Below are 22512 nucleotides of genomic sequence, written 5' to 3' on the forward strand. Positions count from 1 at the left end.
CGGCGCTCTTCTGAGGCCTGCGGGGACGGGGCGAGGAGGAGAGGCCTAGTGCGACCCGAGTGGAGCTTGGGCCTAGGAGTCGGGGAGGGTACGTACGAGGGGCGGGAGAGCAAGCCGGGGTCACTTGCAGTGGAGTGGAGATCCAGGGGGAGGTGAGTGTTTTGGTTTTAAAAACAAAAGGCATCTTGTTCTTCCCCCACCCCCCTCCCCAGGTCCTTTCTTCTCCCCAAAACTGCTGCTGTGGACTGTAACCTGAGCAGGGCATGGGTTTAGACCCTGAATGACTGGGGTTGCCAGTAAGGCTTAATTTCTGCAGTTGCCAGCTGCTGGGCATGTTCAGAAAACATGAAATCCTTAAGCGGCTGACAATAAACCTCAGTTGCTGTAAGGTGCCTTCTCTACTGAAAAAAACAGCACTTGGGGTATGAATTTGGGGAATGCCGTATATTGTGATATTGCTCCCCTTAGGGTACAGGATTGAACTGTTTTATTACGTTTCTGTGTATTTGTATTACTGTGAAGTGTAATCTGACAGTGTGGGGCAGCTGTCAGTGACAGTTCAGGTAAATGTAAACATTTGCCACTCAGAAGCTCACAACTGCAAAATCAAGCAGGTCAAAGTGAAGCAGAACATGTAATTTTGGTAATTATTTCAAGATGAATCATGACATTACATGTTTTGGGCCCCCAGAATTTTAGAGGTTTTTTTTTTTACATCTGCTATAGGGTTGCTAGTAGTGAAAAAACCTTGCAAAAGTTCAAGGTTGTGATGAAACTGAGTGGCCTTGACTACAGTATGGAAGACATATTCAAAGTTTACACTGATTCATTGTAACTTTCTGTTCATATTCTTAATACCAAGAGGAGACTTATGCTTCTCCCAAAAGTGCAGAAGTACTGTGGCCCGTTTACTGCTGAAAGTGTGTGGGCCATCAGTGAAAAGATAGAGAAATCAGGTTTTTCTTAACAGCAAGTGCTATGTTGGATGTAATAGTGGGAGAAAATGGTCTGAGTTCTAATTACAGAACTTGTTGCTTTAATGTAGGTAATTAAAATAGAAAGACTAATGCTGGTTGCTTAAATAGGAAATGAAAATTAATTAACTTGAAAAAGTGTTTTGGAAAGAGATCTAAAATTTAGAAATAACATTTTAATGTCAGTTTTGTAACTTTATCTAATGTAAGTGCCTGTTCTCTTGTGATCTGTTACAGGCTCTTAAGTACTCATCCAAGAGTCACCCCGGTGGTGGTGATCATCGTCATGACAAGATGCGAGACACCACAGATCCTTCACCACCAAATAAAATGCTGCGGCGCTCTGATAGCCCTGAAAACAAATATGGTGACAACACAGGGCACAGTAAAGCAAAAAGTGTGCATACTCACAGAGTTAGAGAGAGGGATGGTGGTGAGTTATCTTTAATTAAACTTTATTTAAGCAATGACTAATTCCTCACAAATACTAAAATTTATCCATTATCACTCAGGTGATGAGAGTGTTACACTAAATGTGCCTTGTGCCGTGCTTGGAAGACTGCAGTGAAACCAAAGTGCAAGTTTCACTGGAAGCATTCATTAAGGCATTCTAACACCTGTTAATTTTCTTATTTTTACAGGTATGGTAGGGGTTTTTATAGCCACAAAGTTTAAATAAACTTCTCTCTTTTTTTTTTTTTTTTTTTTAAACTGGTATGTCTCACTTTAGACATACTGCAACATTTGGTAACATGAAATAGTGTTCTGGATTTTTCACTAATAATAAATATTAGCTGTTTTGAGACACTTTAAAAAAGAACCGTGTATTGCGGTGCTATACTGTGTAATTATGTGCGACGTAGACTAAACCCCGTAAGAAATTAAAAAATGCTTCTTCCTATTTAGCTGCTCTGTAGAACTCTTTAACAATTGGAAAATGGTAATCAAAGGTAGCACCTGCTAGAGCCTTTCTTGGCAGGAGCTTATAGAAGAATGTTCACAGTCAAGTCAGCCTCCTGTGTTTTTACAGGGTCTTATAGGCAGTAGTAATATCTGATATTTTTTAAACTGATGTTATTTTCTATCCCTGCTTCTTAGAAAAAGGAAAGTAGGATTTTCCTTTTAATAAAAAAATGGTAACAGTTGAAGTTTAGAAAATCCCAGTTACTGACTGAATTTGGAAGCATGCTTTCTGTTTTGTAAGTATTGTATTTGGTCTCTGTATTGAGTTATAAAGCAAAGTATTCATGTAGAGAACTTAGAGCTTTAAATCAGAGCTTCTTTGTTCTAGATAAAGTTAACAACTTGTGGTGTACAGATATATTTATTGCTGCACTATTGTTACTTGTTATAATAGTTACAGTAAAATAAAATATCAGTAAGTACTTTTTAGGAAATACTCGTTCCACACCACAAATGTGTTTATGGTACCTGAGTGTTCTTAGAATTTCTATTTGTTTTTCCTTCTATGGATTAATACAGAGGCTCTGTAGACCACTGGTAACGTGGTATTAGAGTGTAGAAGGATCATAAAAACGGGTATCTTTTGTTAGTACACTGATTTTCATTATATCTGATCATTCTTGACAGTATAGTAATCTCAGAATTACATGGATGTGCAAGGCCAGTAGGCTGCTGTGCTACTTTTCAGGACGCAGAGGTGTCCTCTCTTATTTCCTGTTCACCTGTCCAAAGATACTCATCCTACATATTTTTGCAATTCTGCTTAGTTTTGCTACAGTCAGTAATTCTTTCTGCTTCAGTGGAGCTACATTTAGTGGAGTTATACATATATGAAAACATTTGGAGGATGAGGCTCTATATGGGGAGCGTGTTTGCTTATTTGTATGTTGGAATTGTTTTTAAGTGAGGAAAGACATTCTGAAGTTCTCACTGAGTCCAGCTGGGTTTAATAGTTGGGGAATGACCTGAAGCATGGATGTATGCAGTAACAATGAAGGAAAATTAATTATTTGTAGTTTTATAAGTGGAAGGAACACTATCCCTCTGTACCTTCTCCTTCCCCAAGCTGTTAACGCAGTGGAAAATTCCCTTTATTCTGATCTAAAGTGGTCCTTTGCGCATCATATGTTAATAGCCTGGGAGAAGGAAGTAGTCCTCAACAGCCTGAGGGAAATTACTAGCTTTAAAAGATGAACATTTGTACTATTTGATGAAAATAAGAAATTCTTTTTGTGTGTGTGGTGTTAGTAAGGTTAGTTTGGCCCCACTTTCAGCTTTTTAAAATATATTCAAAACAACCAAAGTTGCGTTAAGTCCTGTAGATTGTATATAGTAAACCACTGCTGAGCAGATGCGAGCAGGATATCAACTTTGCCTTTGCTTTACTGAATCTTTATGTCAGTATGAATTGAAGGTAGGTGTTAGAATATAGGTGAAATGCTGTGGTATTATAGACTTTAGCATATTCCTAATGTGCAAAAGACATAATCTAATAATTTATCATGTTCTCTGTCTATTGAATTACACTGAGGTACTGGTTTTGATATATTATTCCCTTAGTTTTGCAATTACAGACATACAGTGGAAAAAAAGAAAAAAAAAAAAAGAATTGTAAAATTTTTCATTGAAGTCTTAATATGACTGAAGAGTATTAATTGGCTTTGATGCTACTGTAGTTTTCTGGCTTGTTTTCTTTTCTTTTTACACTCTCCTGAGGGGGAAAAACAAAGTTTGGGGGTTTTTTTAATTATTGTGCATTTCATTATTGTAAAATCAGTGGTACTTGATTTGGAAATACTACAAAGGTGTTACTGCCTTTCTGTGATCTAGCTGAACTTAACAAATCAACCGTCATTGAAAAATTTCCAGTATTTATTCCCCCAAACTGCATTAAAGTCCCAAACAATCTCTTTTTCTCTCATCCTGTAGAAAACAAAACAGAACAAAAATCTGGAGTATTACTGCTGAATGTAAAGCTGAATTAACATAATCTTTCCCTTTCAAGTCAATGTTTAAAAAGTCACTCCTGTATATCTCTTAGTGATTTTTGCTCTGAAGTGAAACAGGAGGATTCGCTGGTGCACCATGCCTATGCTTGGGACTCATTTAGTCATGACTGGTTTACTTTTTTATGGTAGAGATAATTGGCTTAAATGTCATTTAAAGATTTAAGTGTACATGTATGAAATGTAAGAGCTATAATTAAATTGATTGAAAATTAATAACTCAAAAATGGTAGAACCTCCTGCTGTGAATACCTTTGGTACCTGTATAAGGTATTTGTTGTTACAGCTTATTTTTGTAATACTCATGGCAGAATCTTTTGTGTTTGTAGAACTATAATCCATGGTAAGATATTCAATTGCTTTCAATTAAGGCTTTAAAATGTCTGTTATGGGTAAGCCCTCCATACTGATACAGTGCAAACAAAGCATTTTTCAAACTTGCTTACTGCATGGTTTCTGTGGAAAGAGACTGTACAGAGACAGTCATTTCTCTGGAGAGAGACTTCCAAGTTTACCTTGGACTAAGCATGGTAGAGTACTTGCAAGTTTTTGTCACATCCCTGGTTTCCGAAGAGTACTTGTACATCCAGCATATCAAAAAACTGCAGTAACTTTGTTCTTGCTTTCAGGTCCTTGTGCGCGGGGATATTGTTTCTGTATGCAAGTGTTTAAAACGTAATGAAACAGCTACCCCCCTCAGTGCATCTCCTATTTATAGGTCAGCTGCTATAGGCAAGTGTGGAGTTTGAAGAGATTAGAGGGGTTTACGAGACCAACTCAAGTGTGAAGTTCCTTAACAGTAACAAATGGGGACTTAAAGCTAGCATTGTTTACAGGGAATAGAACCACGAAGGGCCTTGTAGATGTGGAAAAGTGTTTCCATTAAAGAAAAAAGGGAAGGACAAAGATTAGAGGGCTCTCATGCTTGAGACTGAGAGCATAGATGATTCTTTTAGGTCTTTTTAAATGCATAAATGAGGTGATATTGGTGTACAGGAAGGAAAACAAAGAGGTCTAAGAAGTAGGGTAGCTGGTAATGCTGTAAGGGGGAGATATGTATTATCTAGGAGTAAAAATTGCAAGATGCAACCCTTGGTAAAAGGGGGAAAAGGGTGTTTGTTTCTACTTAAATGTATGAAGCAGAGTGACCAACTAAGATACATAGTAAAACTTTGAGCAAGAAAAAGTTAGTCTGAATAAGCCACCTGTACTCAGTTGTTTCTTATTGTGAAGATACTGTTTTGCTACATTTGTGTTTAAGAGACTTTGAAAATATATGCTTCATGCCATGATTTTACTGAATTGTTTAAAATAACAAATGGAGAGTATTAATGTACACAGCATGAAATCTTTTGCTGGATTGTGTGCTATGTAGGCTATTTTAATGAAATTTGATTATGACTTGTCATATTTCAATTCCAAAATATAACTGAACTCTTGTGAATATGTTTATCTTGCATGGCTTTTTTTAATTAGAATTAAGAATACTGTCAATGACTGCTGTTATTGACTGTAATACAGTCCTAAGATTCAAAATCCTACTGCTATTACAGACTGATTGGAATATTTTAAATCATGACTTCATAGTAGCAGTGGGAGCTTCTCTCATGAAATGTTGGCTTGCTTTGTTTCCAGTGGTTCCTGAAGGAGTTCAGAGTCCTCACAGCACAGAGACAGTGAACAGCCGGAAACATAGCGCTAGCTTTTCTTTCCTGTCTTAGCAACCCTTGCAGTAGAGGACAAGAGGCTAACTGCTGATTAAATTAGCATGATCGTTGACTAGCAGTCAGAAATAACTGGGGCGTTGGGGCAGGTACAGGAGAGTGGAAGCTGCCTGGGCAACGTGCATTGGAAAGAAGAAATTGCAGAGTAGGTGGAAAGAGGGAAGTCTGAGAGTAATGAAGCATAGCGAAGGGTTGAGGAAGAAGCTGGAACAGTTTCTATCTAGTTACTATTAACGGCTGTTAATGTTATTCATTACTATGAAAATGTTTCCTCACTGTAACTGTATGGTCAAAGCAGGGATGAGAGAAGTCTGTGATCACAAATGAGAGTAGGCTCTCTGTGAAACACGGTTTGAACACCACCTCCCACCCCCAACATCCAAATGTAAGAGAGGTGATTCTCTCCCCTCTTCCTTGAATATTGTCTGTTGGCTCTAAAGGAGGTGGGGGTTGGTGATTTGTTTGGTTTTTAAGATAAATACAGTTGCTTCCAGGACCATTCACTTCTTAGAAGCTTTTCTTGATTAAAAAAAAAAAAAAAAGATGGGAAAAGTAGATTGCTGTGGTTTTCTAATTTTGATAAAAGCTTTCTTTCAAGTCTCACTAGTACTGGTACCTTAAGTTGGGGGGGAGGGGGCGGCAGCATTGTTTTAAGTTTGCTTTAAAAGTTTAGAAGTTTTAGATAGAAAGTAGTTTTACATTTACTCAGTATGTTTGGCGATGTTTCTGAAGTGAGTTTTTGCTGGATCAGTTGTATAACCATTATTTTCCTTTTTTTTGTTGCTCTGCTGTGAGGATCTGTAATAGAAAAGAAATTGGAAAGTATGTGATCATGGTAATCATAGTAAAGGATATAACTTGTGTATGTACTTCTTAAATTTTGATGTTTAGAATGCTAATGTTCAAAATTGCTTTTGAAAAGTAGCTGCAAAGTTTGTTTTTAAAAGCACAGGATGGAAGATATAAAAATCTAATTTTATATTACTGATATTAGGAAAGAATTGTTGTATTAATATTATGATATTAAATGCATTTAGGTGAGTGGGGTCCTCTGTTTTTTCTCATGAAGTTCAACTATCTGGTGTAGGTTGGGAGAGTAAAGATGTATTAATGGCAAACTTTATATGAAATGGAAACTGCAGCAAATGACAATAAGCAGTGCTGTTCGTTTGTAACCTATTGCTGCAGCCACTTCCCCAAATCCATTGCTATTAAGACTTTGACATTGGGAACTTCCATTTCACTTACTATCCTTACTTCCTTATATTTGCTAGTATATAAAATACAGATCTGTGAATAGGTCCTCTAAAAGTTTCCCTTTATGATTGATCTGTTTAAGGAAATATGTATCTTTAAATGTTTTAAGAACTCATAAACTTAGTTTTTGGATTCTAAGTGTAATATGTTCAAGTCAGTCTAATAGCTAGACCTGGTAAGCTTTTGTATGTAAGTTTACTTTATGTTTTGGAAAAGGGAAAATACTGGCTCTATACAAGTTCTGTTAAATTTGCCTATCTTTGGTACATAAGCTGATCATAAGGGAATGGTTTTTACTTAGCATCATGCTTTCTTAATGTATGCTACTAGCCTCTGGCTTTGCAGAAATGGAACATACAGCCTATTAAACTTGTACTTTTGGGTTGCTTTTCTGAAGGTGAAAAGAAGCAATGAAAACTGTTAGTTTCTGATGAGCTGCCTGCTGCTAGGCCATAGTAAAGATAGCGATTTGTAAATTATGTAGCTTTTTTACTGGGATTACTCTGTATTCTCTGAAGGCCCATGATTAAAGTTAGTTCCTTAACCACTGTTTGGGACACAGCTGCTTTCTAAGAAGAGAAATACTGTTTATTGACAGTTTACGTTTGTTTTTCCTGCTGTTCCTACCTATTCTGAATAAAGTATCGAGTAAGCCAAGTATCATTAAACTACGCAGAACTTGGAAGAGAAAGCTCTGCCTCTGTTTTGGCTGAGAGAGGAGGTGATGCTGTAATAACTTCACTGTGGAAAATAGTAATTTAATGGCACCCAACTTGCAGTGTTAACTACATTTGTTTATGAAGTCAGGCTTTTATACAATTTCATAGGTGCTTCCAGGGAAGAACCTCTCAATGTACAGAGAAATTGTTCCTTTTATAGTTCTCCAGTAAGAAAAAAAAAAAAAAAAATTGTACTGGCAATGAAAGGCAGTTCTCATCACTGGTGCTTCTAGGTTTTTGCTTTGTCAGTAGTTTGTTGTAGTGTAAAAATGAATCCTTTCTGGAGTTAAATGTAGCACTTGAAAAAAGAGAAGCATTTGAGTAAGATTGTTATCCTCTTAATGTTTTTGTTTTCTCTTGAATTATGAAGGAGTCACCTCACTTCGTTGTGCAGGTGTTCCCTGCTGTAACTTGAGTATTAGAAGATTGTTTCCTTTCTTGAAGGGTTTTAACAGACTTCCTAGCTTTTGACAATAAAACTACCCTAGAAAAAGCATGTAAATTCACTAGCTGTTCCTTTACCTCAATAATATTTTGCTAGCATTAAAAGAATGCTGTTTAGTTCTGGCCTTCTTTTGCTTGTTTTACACATTTTATGCAAGTTTGCTTTTTTACTGAAGTAGTGTGGTTTTCCACTTGAAAGCACTAGCTGAATTATAGAGGGAATTAATGTCCAGATTTTGACATGAATTTGTATTCCTTCAGTACTTTTGCCTATTAAAAAATACTAACCAGAGCAATCGTGGTCTACAAAATTTTTGCTCAATATTTTATCCCTTTTGTAAAATTGGAGCTTTCTGCCTGCAGTTGTATGCACAGGAAGTAATCTTAGAATTATACCATAGGATAAAATTTTTATTTGTTGAAATTTTTGTTGGAAGTACTGCTTTGTGAAACAGCATTTTGAAATTCATTCATCTGTAATAAGTGGAAAGTTTATGGTAATGAATATACAGGGAACAAAATTGCATCAGTTTCTGAAGAGTAAACGTCTAAAATAAATTGCTGATCCTGTAAGTTTTAACCACTTTCTAAATTATTCAAAGACATCTCTTGAATCTGATATTCACCTGTTTTCCTGCTGCATAAAGTTTTTTCTCAGACCTTCAGCAGCAGCAAAAAAAAAAAACAACACCAAAACCCCAAACAGTTGAAATAGCCTGGAATTTTCATACATAAAGTTTTACATCACTTTTTCTCTTGGGCAGTGATTAATTTTTCTCCCTACTTTTATGCTTGTGAAGTGAGATGCATGTTTTAAGGAACAAACTGGACTTCCTGCTGACTAGAAGTCGACTCCTGGAGCAGTATTCAAGAATAATGTTCCAGTTACTGGAAAGGACATACATACATTTTTGAGCAGATGACTGACAAGAGGCCACACTATTCAGTCTTTTTATCAGATGGGTTAAGAGATGTCTGGTAAGCTTTTGTGGTCTTGACTTATATTTCCATGCATGCAGCAGTGTTATATTGTGTTGGAAATGAATGGAAAACAAGAGGCCTGAAGACCTTTTTTGATTAGACCCAGTATTACTTTGGGATGATCATTCTGTTCCTTACTGTGACTACTGTAATGAAAAGAGATGCAAAGGAACAGTATGTCAGAATTTAATGTTGTAACATTTTCTGCCTCAGTTTTAAAACATACCTTATTTTGTTTCTCCAGCAGAGGTATGATAAAAATGTTAATCCTGCTTTTGTCATCTCTCAAAAAAAGAGATGTAGTGCAGTATGAAAGTGCTTCATGACAAGGGCAAGGCAGTCAGAAATATGAACAGTTCGTTTCCAGGGCTAAATTCCCAGTGTCTGAGGGGAAGCAGGAATCTTCAGGAGGTCTTTTTTCAGTCTAAACTTTTGTGATTAATTTTCTGATACGTGTCAACTAACTTCTCTGACCTGCCATCTTAAGTGGAGATGAAATAGGTGATTCTTAGCCACAGAGTTAAATGTTTTGAGATCTTTAACTAAGAAAGCATTGTTTACATAGTAATGTTTTGTAGATCAAAAACTGGTAACTGATAGATCCCAAAAATACAAAACTTGTGATCATCAAGTGAGATGATTTTTTTCTTTTTAATGTGTATAGGTTTGCTCTTGGACCTAAGTCTTAACTTTTTTAATCTACAAGGAAGAAATTGTAGGACTGTTCATATGTTATCAGTAATTTGAGACTGAATGGCAAATAATAAAAACTGTTCACTAGTACAGAGCTAAGTTATGCAGAAGTGAAAATGCTAATTAATCTACAGGAACAGGTACCAGTGGTTCACTGTGTAAAAAGTTACAGGAAGGAGATTACAGGAAGGAGTATAAGACTTTATAGAAAGTAGATACTGTGCCGAGCAATGACTCTTAAAACAGACATGAAAGTCATACGCAATTAAGAGCACAAATATTGAGTGCAGTGTTAGCCAGAAAGGATCAGAGGAATATCAAGTAGGACTAGAGAGATTATCTCTTAGTGCTAATGTGACAGCTACTGGAATACAGTTGCTGTTTTGATTCTCAGAGCTCAGGAAGTCTGCAAAACTGCAGATTTTCAGAGAAGAGGCAAGAAAATGACTGCAATTGAAACTCATGCATTAGGAGAGACTTGAAGAGCTCTTGGTGTGGTTACAAAGAAAACATTAAGGGTTTTACTTGATTAGTAATCACAGGGGAAAGAAATGGCATACTTACGAGTTCTTTAATGTAGCAAGTAAAGGTGCAAGATCCAGTTAGCTTAACCTAAATGTTCAGAAAATAGAAATTTGGCAGTTTTTAATGTTTTTATTACAATTGGAGTGACTTATTGTGATGATTTTGAGAGGTGGAAGTTTTGAAACTCTGTGACTCAAAGATAATTTTTTAAGGTTTGTTTCATGCAGAAAGTTGAACTAGTTGATCAGAGGTCCACTGATAGATAAAACAGTAATTTGAATATTTCTATTTTAAATGTGTAATTAGTGGACTTCAATTTGAAAGGCATTCAAAATTGTTAATTAACTTTGCTAATTATCGTTTCTGTGATAACTCCTCTATCCCCCTGCCAAGTGATTGATTTTTGCTCATTGCATGTGAGGATTATGAACCTGTGAATGTGTTTCATATTGCGTTGTAGGATTTTTGGTCATTGAGAATGTGTTGTTTTGAGTGCTGTTGTGGGGTCAGGTGGAACTATGATGGATCTGTTGGTAATAGAATTCGGTATTTGCAGGTGTCTGCTGCACTGGTACAGTTTTACGTTTTATGTGCTTTTATCAGTGTATGCTTTTTTTTAGGACCAGCTATCCTAAAAACTCTTTTTAGGATTGAAGATCATCTAGATGATCTGACCTCTGAAATGTCTTACCCTCTAAATTATTCAGAATTTATCTGCAGTTCAGTACAATTTATACCAGACTTAGTATGTAGCATGTATTTCTTCAAAGATGATTGCACACTTCCACTTCAGTGCAGGCTTTTGATGTTTTTCACTGATGTATATGTTTACCAGATTGGGTTTTAGTTTGTTGGCCATTAACTACACAGCTTCATCTAGTTAAGACAGTATCTTGAGTATATTGAAATTACTTTGCTGTTTTAGATTTGCAGAATCTGCATATGACAGCGTAAATTTCTTCTTAAATTTCTTGTTTTGTTTGCCAAAGGACTTGTAACAGAGAGGTTGAAAAGCTTGTCTCACATGCTTTTTGGAGTGATTTTTTTTTTTCCCCCTCACCACCTCCCTGCATACATTTGATTTCAAAGTTAAATTTGTTAATGTGAAAGTTGGGAGAGTAATTGATAGCTTCTGTAGATAAAGTTTTCTCTTTGGAACAGAGAAATGCTGTGCCTTTAGACTCATGTGTAGATCATGTTTATGCATGATGATGTGAAGTGAATTTAGAGAGTAATGAAGCTAAAATTTGCTGGTTTTTTCTCCCCCAGAAGTATGGGGTTACATTTAAAAGCTGGTTTAGGTTTATCAAATTCTGTTTGTTTCTGTTTCCACATCTTTTCCTCTTACTTACTACAGTTACGGTTTTAGTTTGTGTGCTGAGAATTAAAACAGATTTAGAATTTATTTTCTTCTGAATCCTGATACAGAAGTTTTCACTCAACAGAAATTATTCTTGTGTCTTGCAGAACTTCTGGAAGAGCCGTGTTATAAGCAGAAAGCGCTTGTAACATTTATTAAATAAAGCTTTCCTTTAAAATAGACAACAGTCTTTGCCAGGACAGCTTTCAAATATGATGATGATAAAGTCAAGTTACACAGTGAATTAACTGACTGAAACTGTAGTCAGTTGGGTTTTTTTTCTTGCCTCCATATGAAGTCTGCTGACCTATCTGGATACTTTTCTTGTAATTCATTGTGACCATAAAGGAAGCAGAGAGGCTAATTGGACATAGGATGAAGGCTTGACAGTGACATCTGGTTCCTTGCTATCCATTTTTCTGATTCCTGTCCTTAGCTTTAGCTTTGTCTGTGAATGTGAGAAGCAGATCTGAGCTTAGAGACTAAGATGGCTACAGAAGAGAAGCAGGATAAACTAGGTTACTTCTACTTATATGAAGATTAAACTAATTTCAGTTAAATCTTAAATAAGCCACTACTGAATGGAAATCAGTCATCAATCCTTTTTGCAGTAGTTTTAGTAACATTTTGAATAACAATAATAATAATAAAGCCTAGTCATGGTTGAACTAGTACAGCTTCTTACTGGGGAGAAAATATAAAGGAATTTAAAAGAAATTTTTAAAATTACATTTGTCTGTCTTTTAAACATTTGTGATTTTTTTTTTAATGCAGAAAAAGCTGTATGATATGAAAACATTGTGTCATTTTGTATGTTTATATATTTGGTTAGAAAATGTTAGCTGCCTGTGTTTGTTCAGTTCATACCTTCTCTGGTTTTAGGAGGCAGTGGTTGAAGGCATATGATTTTGTGGCTCAGGAAATTCCTACTATAAAGTCAGTGTGGGTTGTTGTTTTTTGTTTGGGTTTTTCTGTTTGTTTGGGGTTTTTTGTGGGTCCAGTTAATTTGGTAACATGAAATTCCTTTTTACCATTTCCCTTTTACAGAGTTGACATAGCTACTCAGAGTGTAAATGAAAATGGCTCATCTGGGCCTCCTCATGGGCAGGTGATTAAAAACCCAAATGCTGCCATGTTTATATGGGGAAGAATAGAGCTTGGAGGCGCATCTCCTTTTGCATGTGTATAGAGCTCAGCCAGTAGAATAGAAGTTTACACCTAAGGGGGTCTGAAAGGGGAATGATGTTGGATCAGTTTGATAAATTAAAAGGAAGAAAAGGTATTTAGCTGTGTCATCTTTGTGGTTTTTAATCCCAGTTACCATGCATTTTGAATTTACTACTACTTGCTATTTCCTCTTGAAGAGTGTACTTCAAAACTGGCACTGTCATTACTCTCTACAGTTGTTTTGTCTGAGAAGCTGCCTACCAGAGAAAAGCTTGCGAAAAGATGAACTGTGAACATGCTCATTAATTTCTGCAGAAACAAAATGCAATCAGCTAATACTTAGAAATGTTTGTTAAAGTACACTTTTTTTTAGTAAAAACTTGCGTATATTTCTGGCCTGTTTTAGTGAAGTGAGAACTTCAAATTTATTCTGTAACTGTCCCTAAAGATTTGATTTTATTTCAGTGATTTTGGTAGTAGTGCTCTGTAATCGGCTTATTCCGGGAATCTGAAGATCAGCCTTTTTGTTAAAAGAAAACGTAATTTGAAAAAGTATCCATAGTAATGGACATGTTAATATTAGACTTGACTAGATTCAAACTAAGTTATTGTGTTAAATTGCCAGTATTGATACTTTCTCATGGAAGAGATCTCAGCATAGCTAAACTTTTCAAAAAAATCCCTCCTGCCCCTTTTTCAAACCTGTTCCATCCATTCCTGTAAGAATTTCAGTATCCCTAGTAAGTTTAATAATTTTTTAAGCTTATTTTTTTGGAAGAGAAACATTCTTTATTTCACCATATTATCATAGAAAGCTGATATATTTAGGCACTTTGGGCTTTCTGAAAATATTTTTAAGAAGCAATATTTACAGCTCCATCCCAGTTAAACAGATTAGTTCCTCTCTCTTGGTTTCCTAGTTTTCTTAACCATCATGCTGTTTTATGTTCTCTGAAGCAACGGTCTTCCTAAGTGCTTTCCTAGGTAGATTTGTTACTGAGTTCGTGAGAGTAACAGTTATAAATTATTCATATATATCAGTAGCAAAAATGGGGAAAGGAAATTATGATCTGCCCTGCTCATCTCATTTATTATCTTTCAAACATACCTATTCACTCCCGAATGTGGAAAAAACAGCAAAGAATACTTTTTTTTTATTAAGGCATATAATTATAAATAATGCACATTTGTGCATAAGATCTTCTGTACAAATTAAGTAATGCGCTTTACCATTTTTTTTTCTGCTGTGTTTATTTCACATGATTATGTTCTTCTGGATGATGGTGTGTTCGCATCAGGTGTCCCCCTTGAATAACATCAGCGGGTGTTCATATCTCTTCTAGTTAAGTAGTTTGCTCATTGAGACACCTGCAGCTGACAGGTTAACACAGACTTAATTTTCAAAACCGCTCATTTCTTTTGAAAGAGTACTATTTCTACTTGATTTAATATGAGAAATAATATGATCCTCTTCAAATTCAAGTGGTATAAAGTTCACCTCTTACTGGCAAAGCACTGCCTTTACTAATGATTGCAGCCTCTGTATAGTCCTTTTGAGAGTGTTTACTTAACTGGGGAAATAAAATGAGACACTTAGGCAACCAGACAGTCGTAAAATAGATTTTTCAGTTTGTAAACATAACTTTAGCTTTTGTGGAGAGGCATCTTTTCCTCTAGTAAGGAAATTCCAGGAAAGACCAGTTGAATTTTAAGTATATATTTAAGAATTATTTAATGGGAACATGGAAGAATTCTCCTGTCACCTGCTGTGCTTCAGATATTTGAAAACCCTGTTGTAAAATACCTTTATTAAGCAGTGCTAGACATCCAGCCTGAAGCTAAGGCTGTGAATCCATTGTATTAAAACCACAGCACTATATATATTCATTCTTAGGTGGATCCTTGCTTGCTGCCTCCCCTGAGCCCTGGGCCAGCATTCCTTTTTTTTTTTTTTAAATTAAGAACTATGTGGCAGATTTTGATTTGTCTTGTTTTTTTCAGAATGTTATTAGCATCTCTTCTTTTCAAAAACAGTTCCCAGTTGAAGATGAAATAAGCATAAAATTAAAATCCTTATACTTGTTGCATATCTATACTGTAATAAATATATGTGGCATAGCATGTCCTGAACTGAAAGAGTAATTTGTCTAAACCTAATCATTTCACAAGTTACCATGTAAAAGTTTACTGAGGAACTACTACTTCTAATACTAAATACTTTCAAGTTAGCGTGCTCATTTGTGATGAATTGCTAAAAATTTCATGGACTTTGCCGTAGTCTTAGAAGAGAAGCAAAGTTCTTTTCAACTAGCAAATATTAATAGCACTTTAGCAGTGAACTATTGAAGTGGTGTTTGGTTCTCGTCAGATATAGTTATTAAGTAACTGGAGGACGAATAAGACTTTCCTGTGTTAGCCTATAAAATAAAAATAGAATAGAACTGAATGAGACAATTCTGCATGCATTTGGAGGGTAGTCAAATTTTATGTGTCTTGAGATACAATTTGAGATAATACAATTGAGATAATAAAAATAGTTAATATTTTTAAGACACATTTAAGAAGGAAGATAAACAATATATTTTTTGTTCTTGCCTTTTTTTATGCAGTTAGGCATTGATTCTGCCGCAGCCTTTTTATTAAGGATTTAAGTTTGATAGTTATGTCTGTGACTAACCTTTTTGCAGGGCTGCAGTAGTGTTTTCTAATAGAGACTCCTTTTTTAATCTTTCTACAACACCAGAATTGCTGATTCTGAATGGTGCACGCTCAATTGAAATGAAGGAAACTTTTAAGATGGGATTAAGGTTGCAAGCATTTGTCACTGCATCACACTACCTATATGCAGAAAAAGCTGCAACTTCATCTTCCTTATCTGAAACTGAGTAATGGAAACTTCCCTGCAAGTTAATTTTTAAGTAATATGTGTTCACATAATTTTTTGCTTAAAGTTCCTCGTCCCCAAGAAACTATCCCCAAAACATTAAAAGAAAATCGAGAGTTGCTAAACAGCATGGCCTTGTTCTTACTTAATCTTATTTTTGCTCGGAGGACTTTGTCAGGGAGATTAAGTTGCCATACCTTGCTTAATTGCTTGTAGCTTCTGAGTGGGAGTACTAATTTGGTGCTGTTGATACCTAGAAAATGGCAGAGTAGTCTCAGTTGTATTCTGGCCACTGCTTATTTTTTTTTTTCTCCTTCGTAAGCGGAAGTTGCGTTGCACAACCTCTGATTTCATCCAGGCTTCTGTCAGTGATGACCAGTGTATGGTTTATCAGTCTTTTGTAGTATTACTGTGCTGTTTGCAACCTTAAAACATTGGAAAACCCGGTTTTTAGAATGTGTCTGCACTTAAGCAATTTCCGTCTTATGTCACTGACGTGTATATTGTTAAACATCAGTGTTTCTTCCAGTGCATTTGTTTTACATTCTTTGGGAGGCTCCTTGATGAAAAGTAAAAATTGTGACACACCCCCTCCTCCCCTCCACAATGTTAAGTGATTTGTTTATCCAATTTTAGTAACCCTTAAGCCTAATTTCAGAAAGCATTTGAGCATGTGCCTATTGGTAATAATTTTAAAATACCCCAGATGACTAATATATTTTTTAGAAATGTGTTGAGTTCTCTAGTTTTTCATTTTCTTGGGTTTGGGGAGAAAAACTTTGTAAAATTGGAATTATCTGCTGACATTTAATGTGTATCAGTGATTGCAGAAATAGAGATTCAGGGGATCTGACAGAAGTAAAATTTTTTTTGTGATGTGCACTGTATTTTACACACGCTGTTTTATATTTCTAACAGCAAACAGTTTCTCTGTCTTTGTGGTAACTGCTTGTTATCAGGTGCTTAGCCATAAAGTTAGTTTCCACTTATCACCCAGTTCAAAAACCCTGATATACGTTATTTGGCATAACCTGAAATCCTGTTCACACCTTTCTTGCTGTATTTATGTAGTGGAGTTGTTATCTTTTGAGGAAGTATGAGACCAATCTGAGGCATGAATCACTGGCAGACAATCTTCTGCTTACTTCGAGTTGATCAGGATTGTGGAAGTATTGTTGTCTGAAGTAGGATAGTGCATTGTTGAGGTTCTGTTAGACTTCTTTTACTGAACTTGCATCTCTTAGTCCTGTATTACTGTATTTCATGGGAGGGCTTTTCATTTGAGTTTCATAGTGTATTTCTGGGGAGGGTTTGGAGGGGGGGAAATTCAGTCTGTTGCCCATATGCTGTGCTGATCCACACTGGAGGAAGGTAACATTGTTATTAGTTCATAGTAAGGATTCTGGATGTCAGTTTATCGCTTCTCATTTTGTGTGTCATAGTAATTAAAAAGCCCCTTTCTGTATGAAGCTCTTGTTTGAGGATAGAAGAACCTCTCTTGTGCATTCTTACACTGTATTAGAGATGTAAACATTTTCTGAGCTACAGTCAGTAATGAAAGTATAGTTTGGCTTTATTCTCAACTACTCTAGTTTCTTCTTAAGAGGAATGTACTACTCCACTTAATACAAATGTGATAACATTAATATGTGCTGCAAGATTAAAAAGACTTTAAAATTGACTGTCAGCAGTGATGCTGTATCAGGGAGTTTGTTTTTGTTTAATTGAGATCTCTGGTCATGAGCTAGAGAGTTAGCAATATGACTCTGTTGCTGAAGTTCATGGTACTTCTTCATATTTTCCATGGGTAAAATTGCTTAAGCTGCTTTTTCGAGTTAACTGATCTCAAAGTAGGTGCCTTAGAGATGTTAAGCTGTGTTGAGGATGTTGCTAGCATTTTTTTTTTTATTAGGTGAGCTGAACCCAAAGGGAGGAAATAACAAATGTAAATCTGAAGAATTTGTTGTCTACCTGTAGTTCTTATCTTCACATAAGTTCAACTTGTAGATTTCAGTTTATTTAGAAATTATCTACTTGAGTAACCTTTGGGTCTTTCTGAGGCATTCTCATCAGAAAGGTTGGAAGAAAGCTGTTTGGAACTTGCCTTAATTTAGGAGAAACAGGCAAATTCTTTCAAATGGTGTTGCTTACTGCTCTTCAGAAATAAAGAATAAACATTTTTACACTGATGGTAAAATTATTTGTCCAGTCTTTTGCTTATTTTTGTTTTAATGGTTGAGATATAAAAAAACCTGCCAGTATAGTGGTTTTCTTTGAAGAAGCAAGTTGGTAGGGATTTGTCTGGAGTGCGGTGGAAATGCATGTTTCATCCCTTAGGCTTTTTTGAAGGATATGACTTGGACATTTGAGTATTGGATCTTCAGAAACTCAGTGGATTGTTGTTGACTGGTACAAAATGTTTATTTGGGGGGGCATAATGAATATGTAATTGGGCAGTACGGTGATCAGGCTAGATTTTCCTCCTTTTGGCAGAGCACTGTGCATTCAACTTAGTATGTTATGAATTTCTGGAAAGCGTTACTGCGCAGTTGGTGTATTCTCTGAGGCCGTTCCTCTGCTGGAAAAATTGCAAGTTTTCATGCTTTTAGTTGCCTATGGAAGGCAGCCATATTTTGTTTCAATACAGCAGGCCACATAAAAATGCAGTAAGGAAAAATTGTGGTTTTTCTTATTCCTTTTACATGTGGCAAATAGAAATGGCCATGATAGGCTGTTCAGTTACTGCTGGCATGTTGGGTATTGTGTTCCTGTTGTGTTACTTTTTTCCTCCCATATGCAGAACTGTAAAAAGTGTTCTGCACAAAGATGTGCACTGAAGTAACAAAGATGTCAATTGAAATAATACACTTTAGACATTTTAATTTAAGCTTATCCTAGATAAGTTTCTATAATTTTCATTGTTTAAACAAGTCTTAATTAGTTATCTCCATAAAATGTCGCTGCCGTAAACTATCTTGCTGTTAAGTCTTCTCTGTTAACAAATAATGAGTGTCTATCAGTTGGGCAGTTCTGTTGAGGAAGTTCAAGTTCTAATATTGTCTCTAGTTTAATGAATTTGATTGCATATTAGCTAAGAGGTGGAACATGGAGACATAGAACAGTATGTATGGTGTTGAAACAAGTGGAATGAACTTCCTTGCTTTTCTGCTGCCCAGTGTTTCTTTCCATATGCCTGGTTTCTGGGCACAGAAAAGATGACTCTGCTAGAGCCCTTCGGAATCCCTGTCCCCTCTGGAGGGAGTGAAGGGGAGAATTGCCTTTGAGTTCCAGTTACAGCACTCTTTATTGCTAAGGAGCATTTTTTGTGCTTCCTGCCCAGCTGGTGAGCATTTGTAAACTTGCCTTTGTATTATCTGCACTGAAGCCTTTTATTATGGACAGAAGGAGAGTAGTATATTAACAAGGTATTTGTCTGACTGAAGAGGAAACATAAATGCTCTGTCTATGTTGGACTGTATAAAGTTAACTATTGTATAGTGCAACACTATACTACTGCAACTACTGTAATTTTACTATTTGTGCCTGGCTGAAATCTTGGGTGTGAATGGAGGCATGTGAACTTATTTGCTGTCTAATTTCTCAGTGTGTGTTTGTTTGAAGAGGATGAAAAATAGCTTTTTTTTTTTTTTTTTTTTTTTTTTACTATTTCCTGATCTGGATTGTAGATTATCTTATGAAGATACCTGAAATGTGTCTCCATGTTCAGATTTGTGCATTTTAGTAGGAGATTTTATGTTACCGATACTGTATAATGTTAAGAGGTAAAAAGAGTTTTAATTAGGCTAAGACGCTTGGATGCCAGAGGATGGTATGGAATGTCACAGTGATGTCTTTGACTCTTCAAGCAGCAAGAAAATTTATTTTAGCTGGTTATAAGTGGATGCTGTAGTTGCTGGTATAAGTGTATAGGTTTTGGCAAGCGTATAGGTTTCAGCTTGTTCTTGAAAGACTGCAGGGGGAGAAGGGAGAGAAATCAGTTGATGACTTAGAGTAGACCAATCCTTAGCTAACTCAGAATTTCAACTTTTCTTAATTTCACAGAGTTGAAGTGGTGTTAATGGAGACATTAATTAAATGTGATAATTACTAGAGAAAGTTGACTGTGTTGCAAAGTGGAATATTCTTATTTCACTTTATGTTATGTCTGTTTTCCAAGTCCAGTGTAGCGTTGAATCCTTGTTGCAGTTCAAAATGTCTAGGATTCAGCAGTTTAGATCTGGAAACTACTTACAAAAACGGTCAAGTGAGTCTTGGCATGGTAGAATCTCAAATCTGTAGTAGGCATTAAGTCACAGCCCGGTTTTTGAATTGGTTCCCAGAACCATGCTTTTTGTGCTTTCTGCTGATTTTCAGCATTAGTGAGGAAGATGTGATTTTTCTTTGGAAGACTTGAAGATACGATAATTTAACCTTGACTCTGACCTGTCCTATGACCTGTTCATCACTAGAGATAGTGTTAGTGAAGGCTTGCTCACACAGTTACACCACAACAGTTTTATGTAACTGTAGTGCTGGTGCCCTTCTTGGCCATATTCCAGTTAGGAATAGCTCTTTCCAGATTTAACTGCTTCCAAAATAATGATTAAGCTGAGGAAAGTCAGCATGATGGTGCAGTAAACATTTCGATGGGGAGTTCTGTAACTGAACTGGATGATTTATAACACAATACGAATTTCCCTATGATGCATCAAAGATGTGTATTTGCAATTGCTAAATTTTAAGGTATCCTAATAAGCATTTTAAAACCACATCTTTTTATCGCTCTTTCTTGAAGAAAGTGGAACTAGTAAGGAAGGCCTAACTGTAAGAGGAAAGGGTAAGAAGTGCTATAAGGGAATGTCTCAGGGCACAGTAGCATGCTGTCTGCCTTATCAGGCCTGTTTCTGGAATATGAACTAATCTTAGTGATCCTGTTCTCACTATCTACTTTGCCAGGCATGCAGCTGGGAGACAGAGCTGATTGCAAGTCACAGCCACCTTAGAATGGCTCAGGGTTAGGCTTTCCTAATGGTGAAAGCTAGCATACAAGTAAGGGGAACCCCCCTTCTTTGTAGAGGTAGACCTCCACTTGCGGATTGCTCTCTGCATAACATTTTAACTCGGTGGCCTTTTAAAGATCTTGAGCAACTTTCTCTGGCAACCTGAGCTGGCAACACTTGCTTGGCTGGGTTGTCAGAATTCCTAGGTGACTCCTGTGCAGGTATGTACCTTTTCATACTGAGACAGCAAGGTTTTAATTTGGAGGTATATTTTTGGTGTTTACATATGATCTTTAAGCCCTTAATTTGTATGAAGTGCCTAAAACTCTTGTTCTCCAGAGCATCATTTGCTTCGGTCTTGGAAGCTTCCCAACAGCAAATGTCAGTTTGGCAACCCCTTTCATACGCTCATTGCCTTGAAGTTCAGGTATGGATCCAAACATAAAGTGGTATTATGCATAAAATAAAATGGAGGTGTGGGGGTGAACCTGCACCTGTAATTACACTGTGTAACTGTCCTGGACACCACCAGGTATGTATTTTTGTATGGCTGGCCCTTGTAAAAGCCCACCTAGCTTGTCCTGACAATGCAAAGCAATTGGTATCGCTGGAGTAGCCATGATCAGTTTTTATGCAGCTGAGGCCAGCTCAGGTAGGACAGGATCCCTGATTCGGGGCAAGTCATGGGTGTTCTGCCTGGAGGACTGTAGCTCATTGTGGAAGGGGGCTCCTAGTGAAGAAACTGCTGAATAGTAGGCGTTTCTACTGTTTGGGCCAGCTGTAGGTGGGTGTGACTGCTGCAGTCACTCGATACTTGCTCCGAGGTGGTTTGTGACTCAGCACCGGCGCTGGGAACCAGGGCGGCTGGGAACAGTGTGAAACGGTGAGGGGATGCTGCTGAGCTGTTAGACCATGCGAGGGCTGAAAGTCTGCTCAGTGAGTTTGAGGGGTTTGTTTATGGGTTGGATAGAATTGGATTTAAAGGATTTTATTGATTTAATACGTATGTTGTTGGCTCTTACTCAGGTTTCGAAAATGCGTGTTAGATTAGATTCACACTGTGGTGGTGTGTGTAGACCACTATATAGTATTTTAAAATCACCAACTACATCTTGAGTATGCTGAACAAAGTGTAGTGTTAATGCATCCATCATATGGGATTACAGCACATTAACTACATTGGTGTTTTCTGAAGTTTTGAAGTGACTAATATCAAACTGTTCAAACAAGCCATCTGGTAAATTGTTATCTCATGTTTTCCTTTAAAAAGAGAGATGATTTTACCTCATAGTAGAAATGAACTAATAGGTCTGCATTAAGCAACCTACAGAAATACATGAAGAAATTTAATTATTTTATTTCAGTAGAGTTTGGGAAGGATATAGTAAATAAATAAAGACTTAACAATTATTAATATGAAAATATTAAACCACTATCTCCATAATCAGTGTCTAAAAAAAAAAATTAGACTATTGGTGTGTCTGAGGAATACCGTCTTGTAGTTATAATATACTTCTTGCATACATTTAGGGGAACTAAATGCATCCTTTTTTATACATTTATATTAAAGTCTAAATTCTGGAATTCTCTAACATACATAACATGTAGAGTCAAATCATTCACTAGAAGCTCTTTTTTTTTGTTGTTATCCACGTACATCACAAGCATGTGATGTTATGTTGCTTTGGCAAGCTTAAGTCATCCCCATGGTAAGTCATTCCACCTGGCTGTGAGCATGCAGGATACTTCTTTTGGTGTAGGACTAAGTGTCTTGCTTTTGGAGGGCTGTATTTGAGGACAAGGTGTTGTTCCCCC

General features: G+C 36.4%; 1 protein-coding gene across 4 annotated transcripts in view; it reads left to right on the top strand.

Moving 5' to 3' along the window:
* WAC (WW domain containing adaptor with coiled-coil) overlaps positions 1-22512 on the top strand; it is a 61171-nt gene continuing 38659 nt past the window's right edge. For 3 of the 4 annotated variants that reach the window (XM_009647005.2, XM_035902411.1, XM_035902412.1), the window contains exons 1-2: positions 87-152; positions 1212-1407. In XM_009647005.2, the coding sequence (XP_009645300.1) occupies positions 1269-1407 (139 nt within the window). In that variant the 5' untranslated portion in view covers positions 87-152; positions 1212-1268. Of the gene's footprint in view, positions 153-1211; positions 1408-22512 lie in introns of all 4 variants that reach the window. The other variant, XM_035902410.1, reaches the window with a different exon arrangement.

The sequence above is a fragment of the Egretta garzetta genome, unplaced genomic scaffold, assembly GCF_000687185.1.
Source record: "Egretta garzetta isolate BGI_Z169 unplaced genomic scaffold, ASM68718v1 scaffold369, whole genome shotgun sequence".
Classification (NCBI taxonomy): Eukaryota; Metazoa; Chordata; class Aves; order Pelecaniformes; family Ardeidae; genus Egretta; species Egretta garzetta.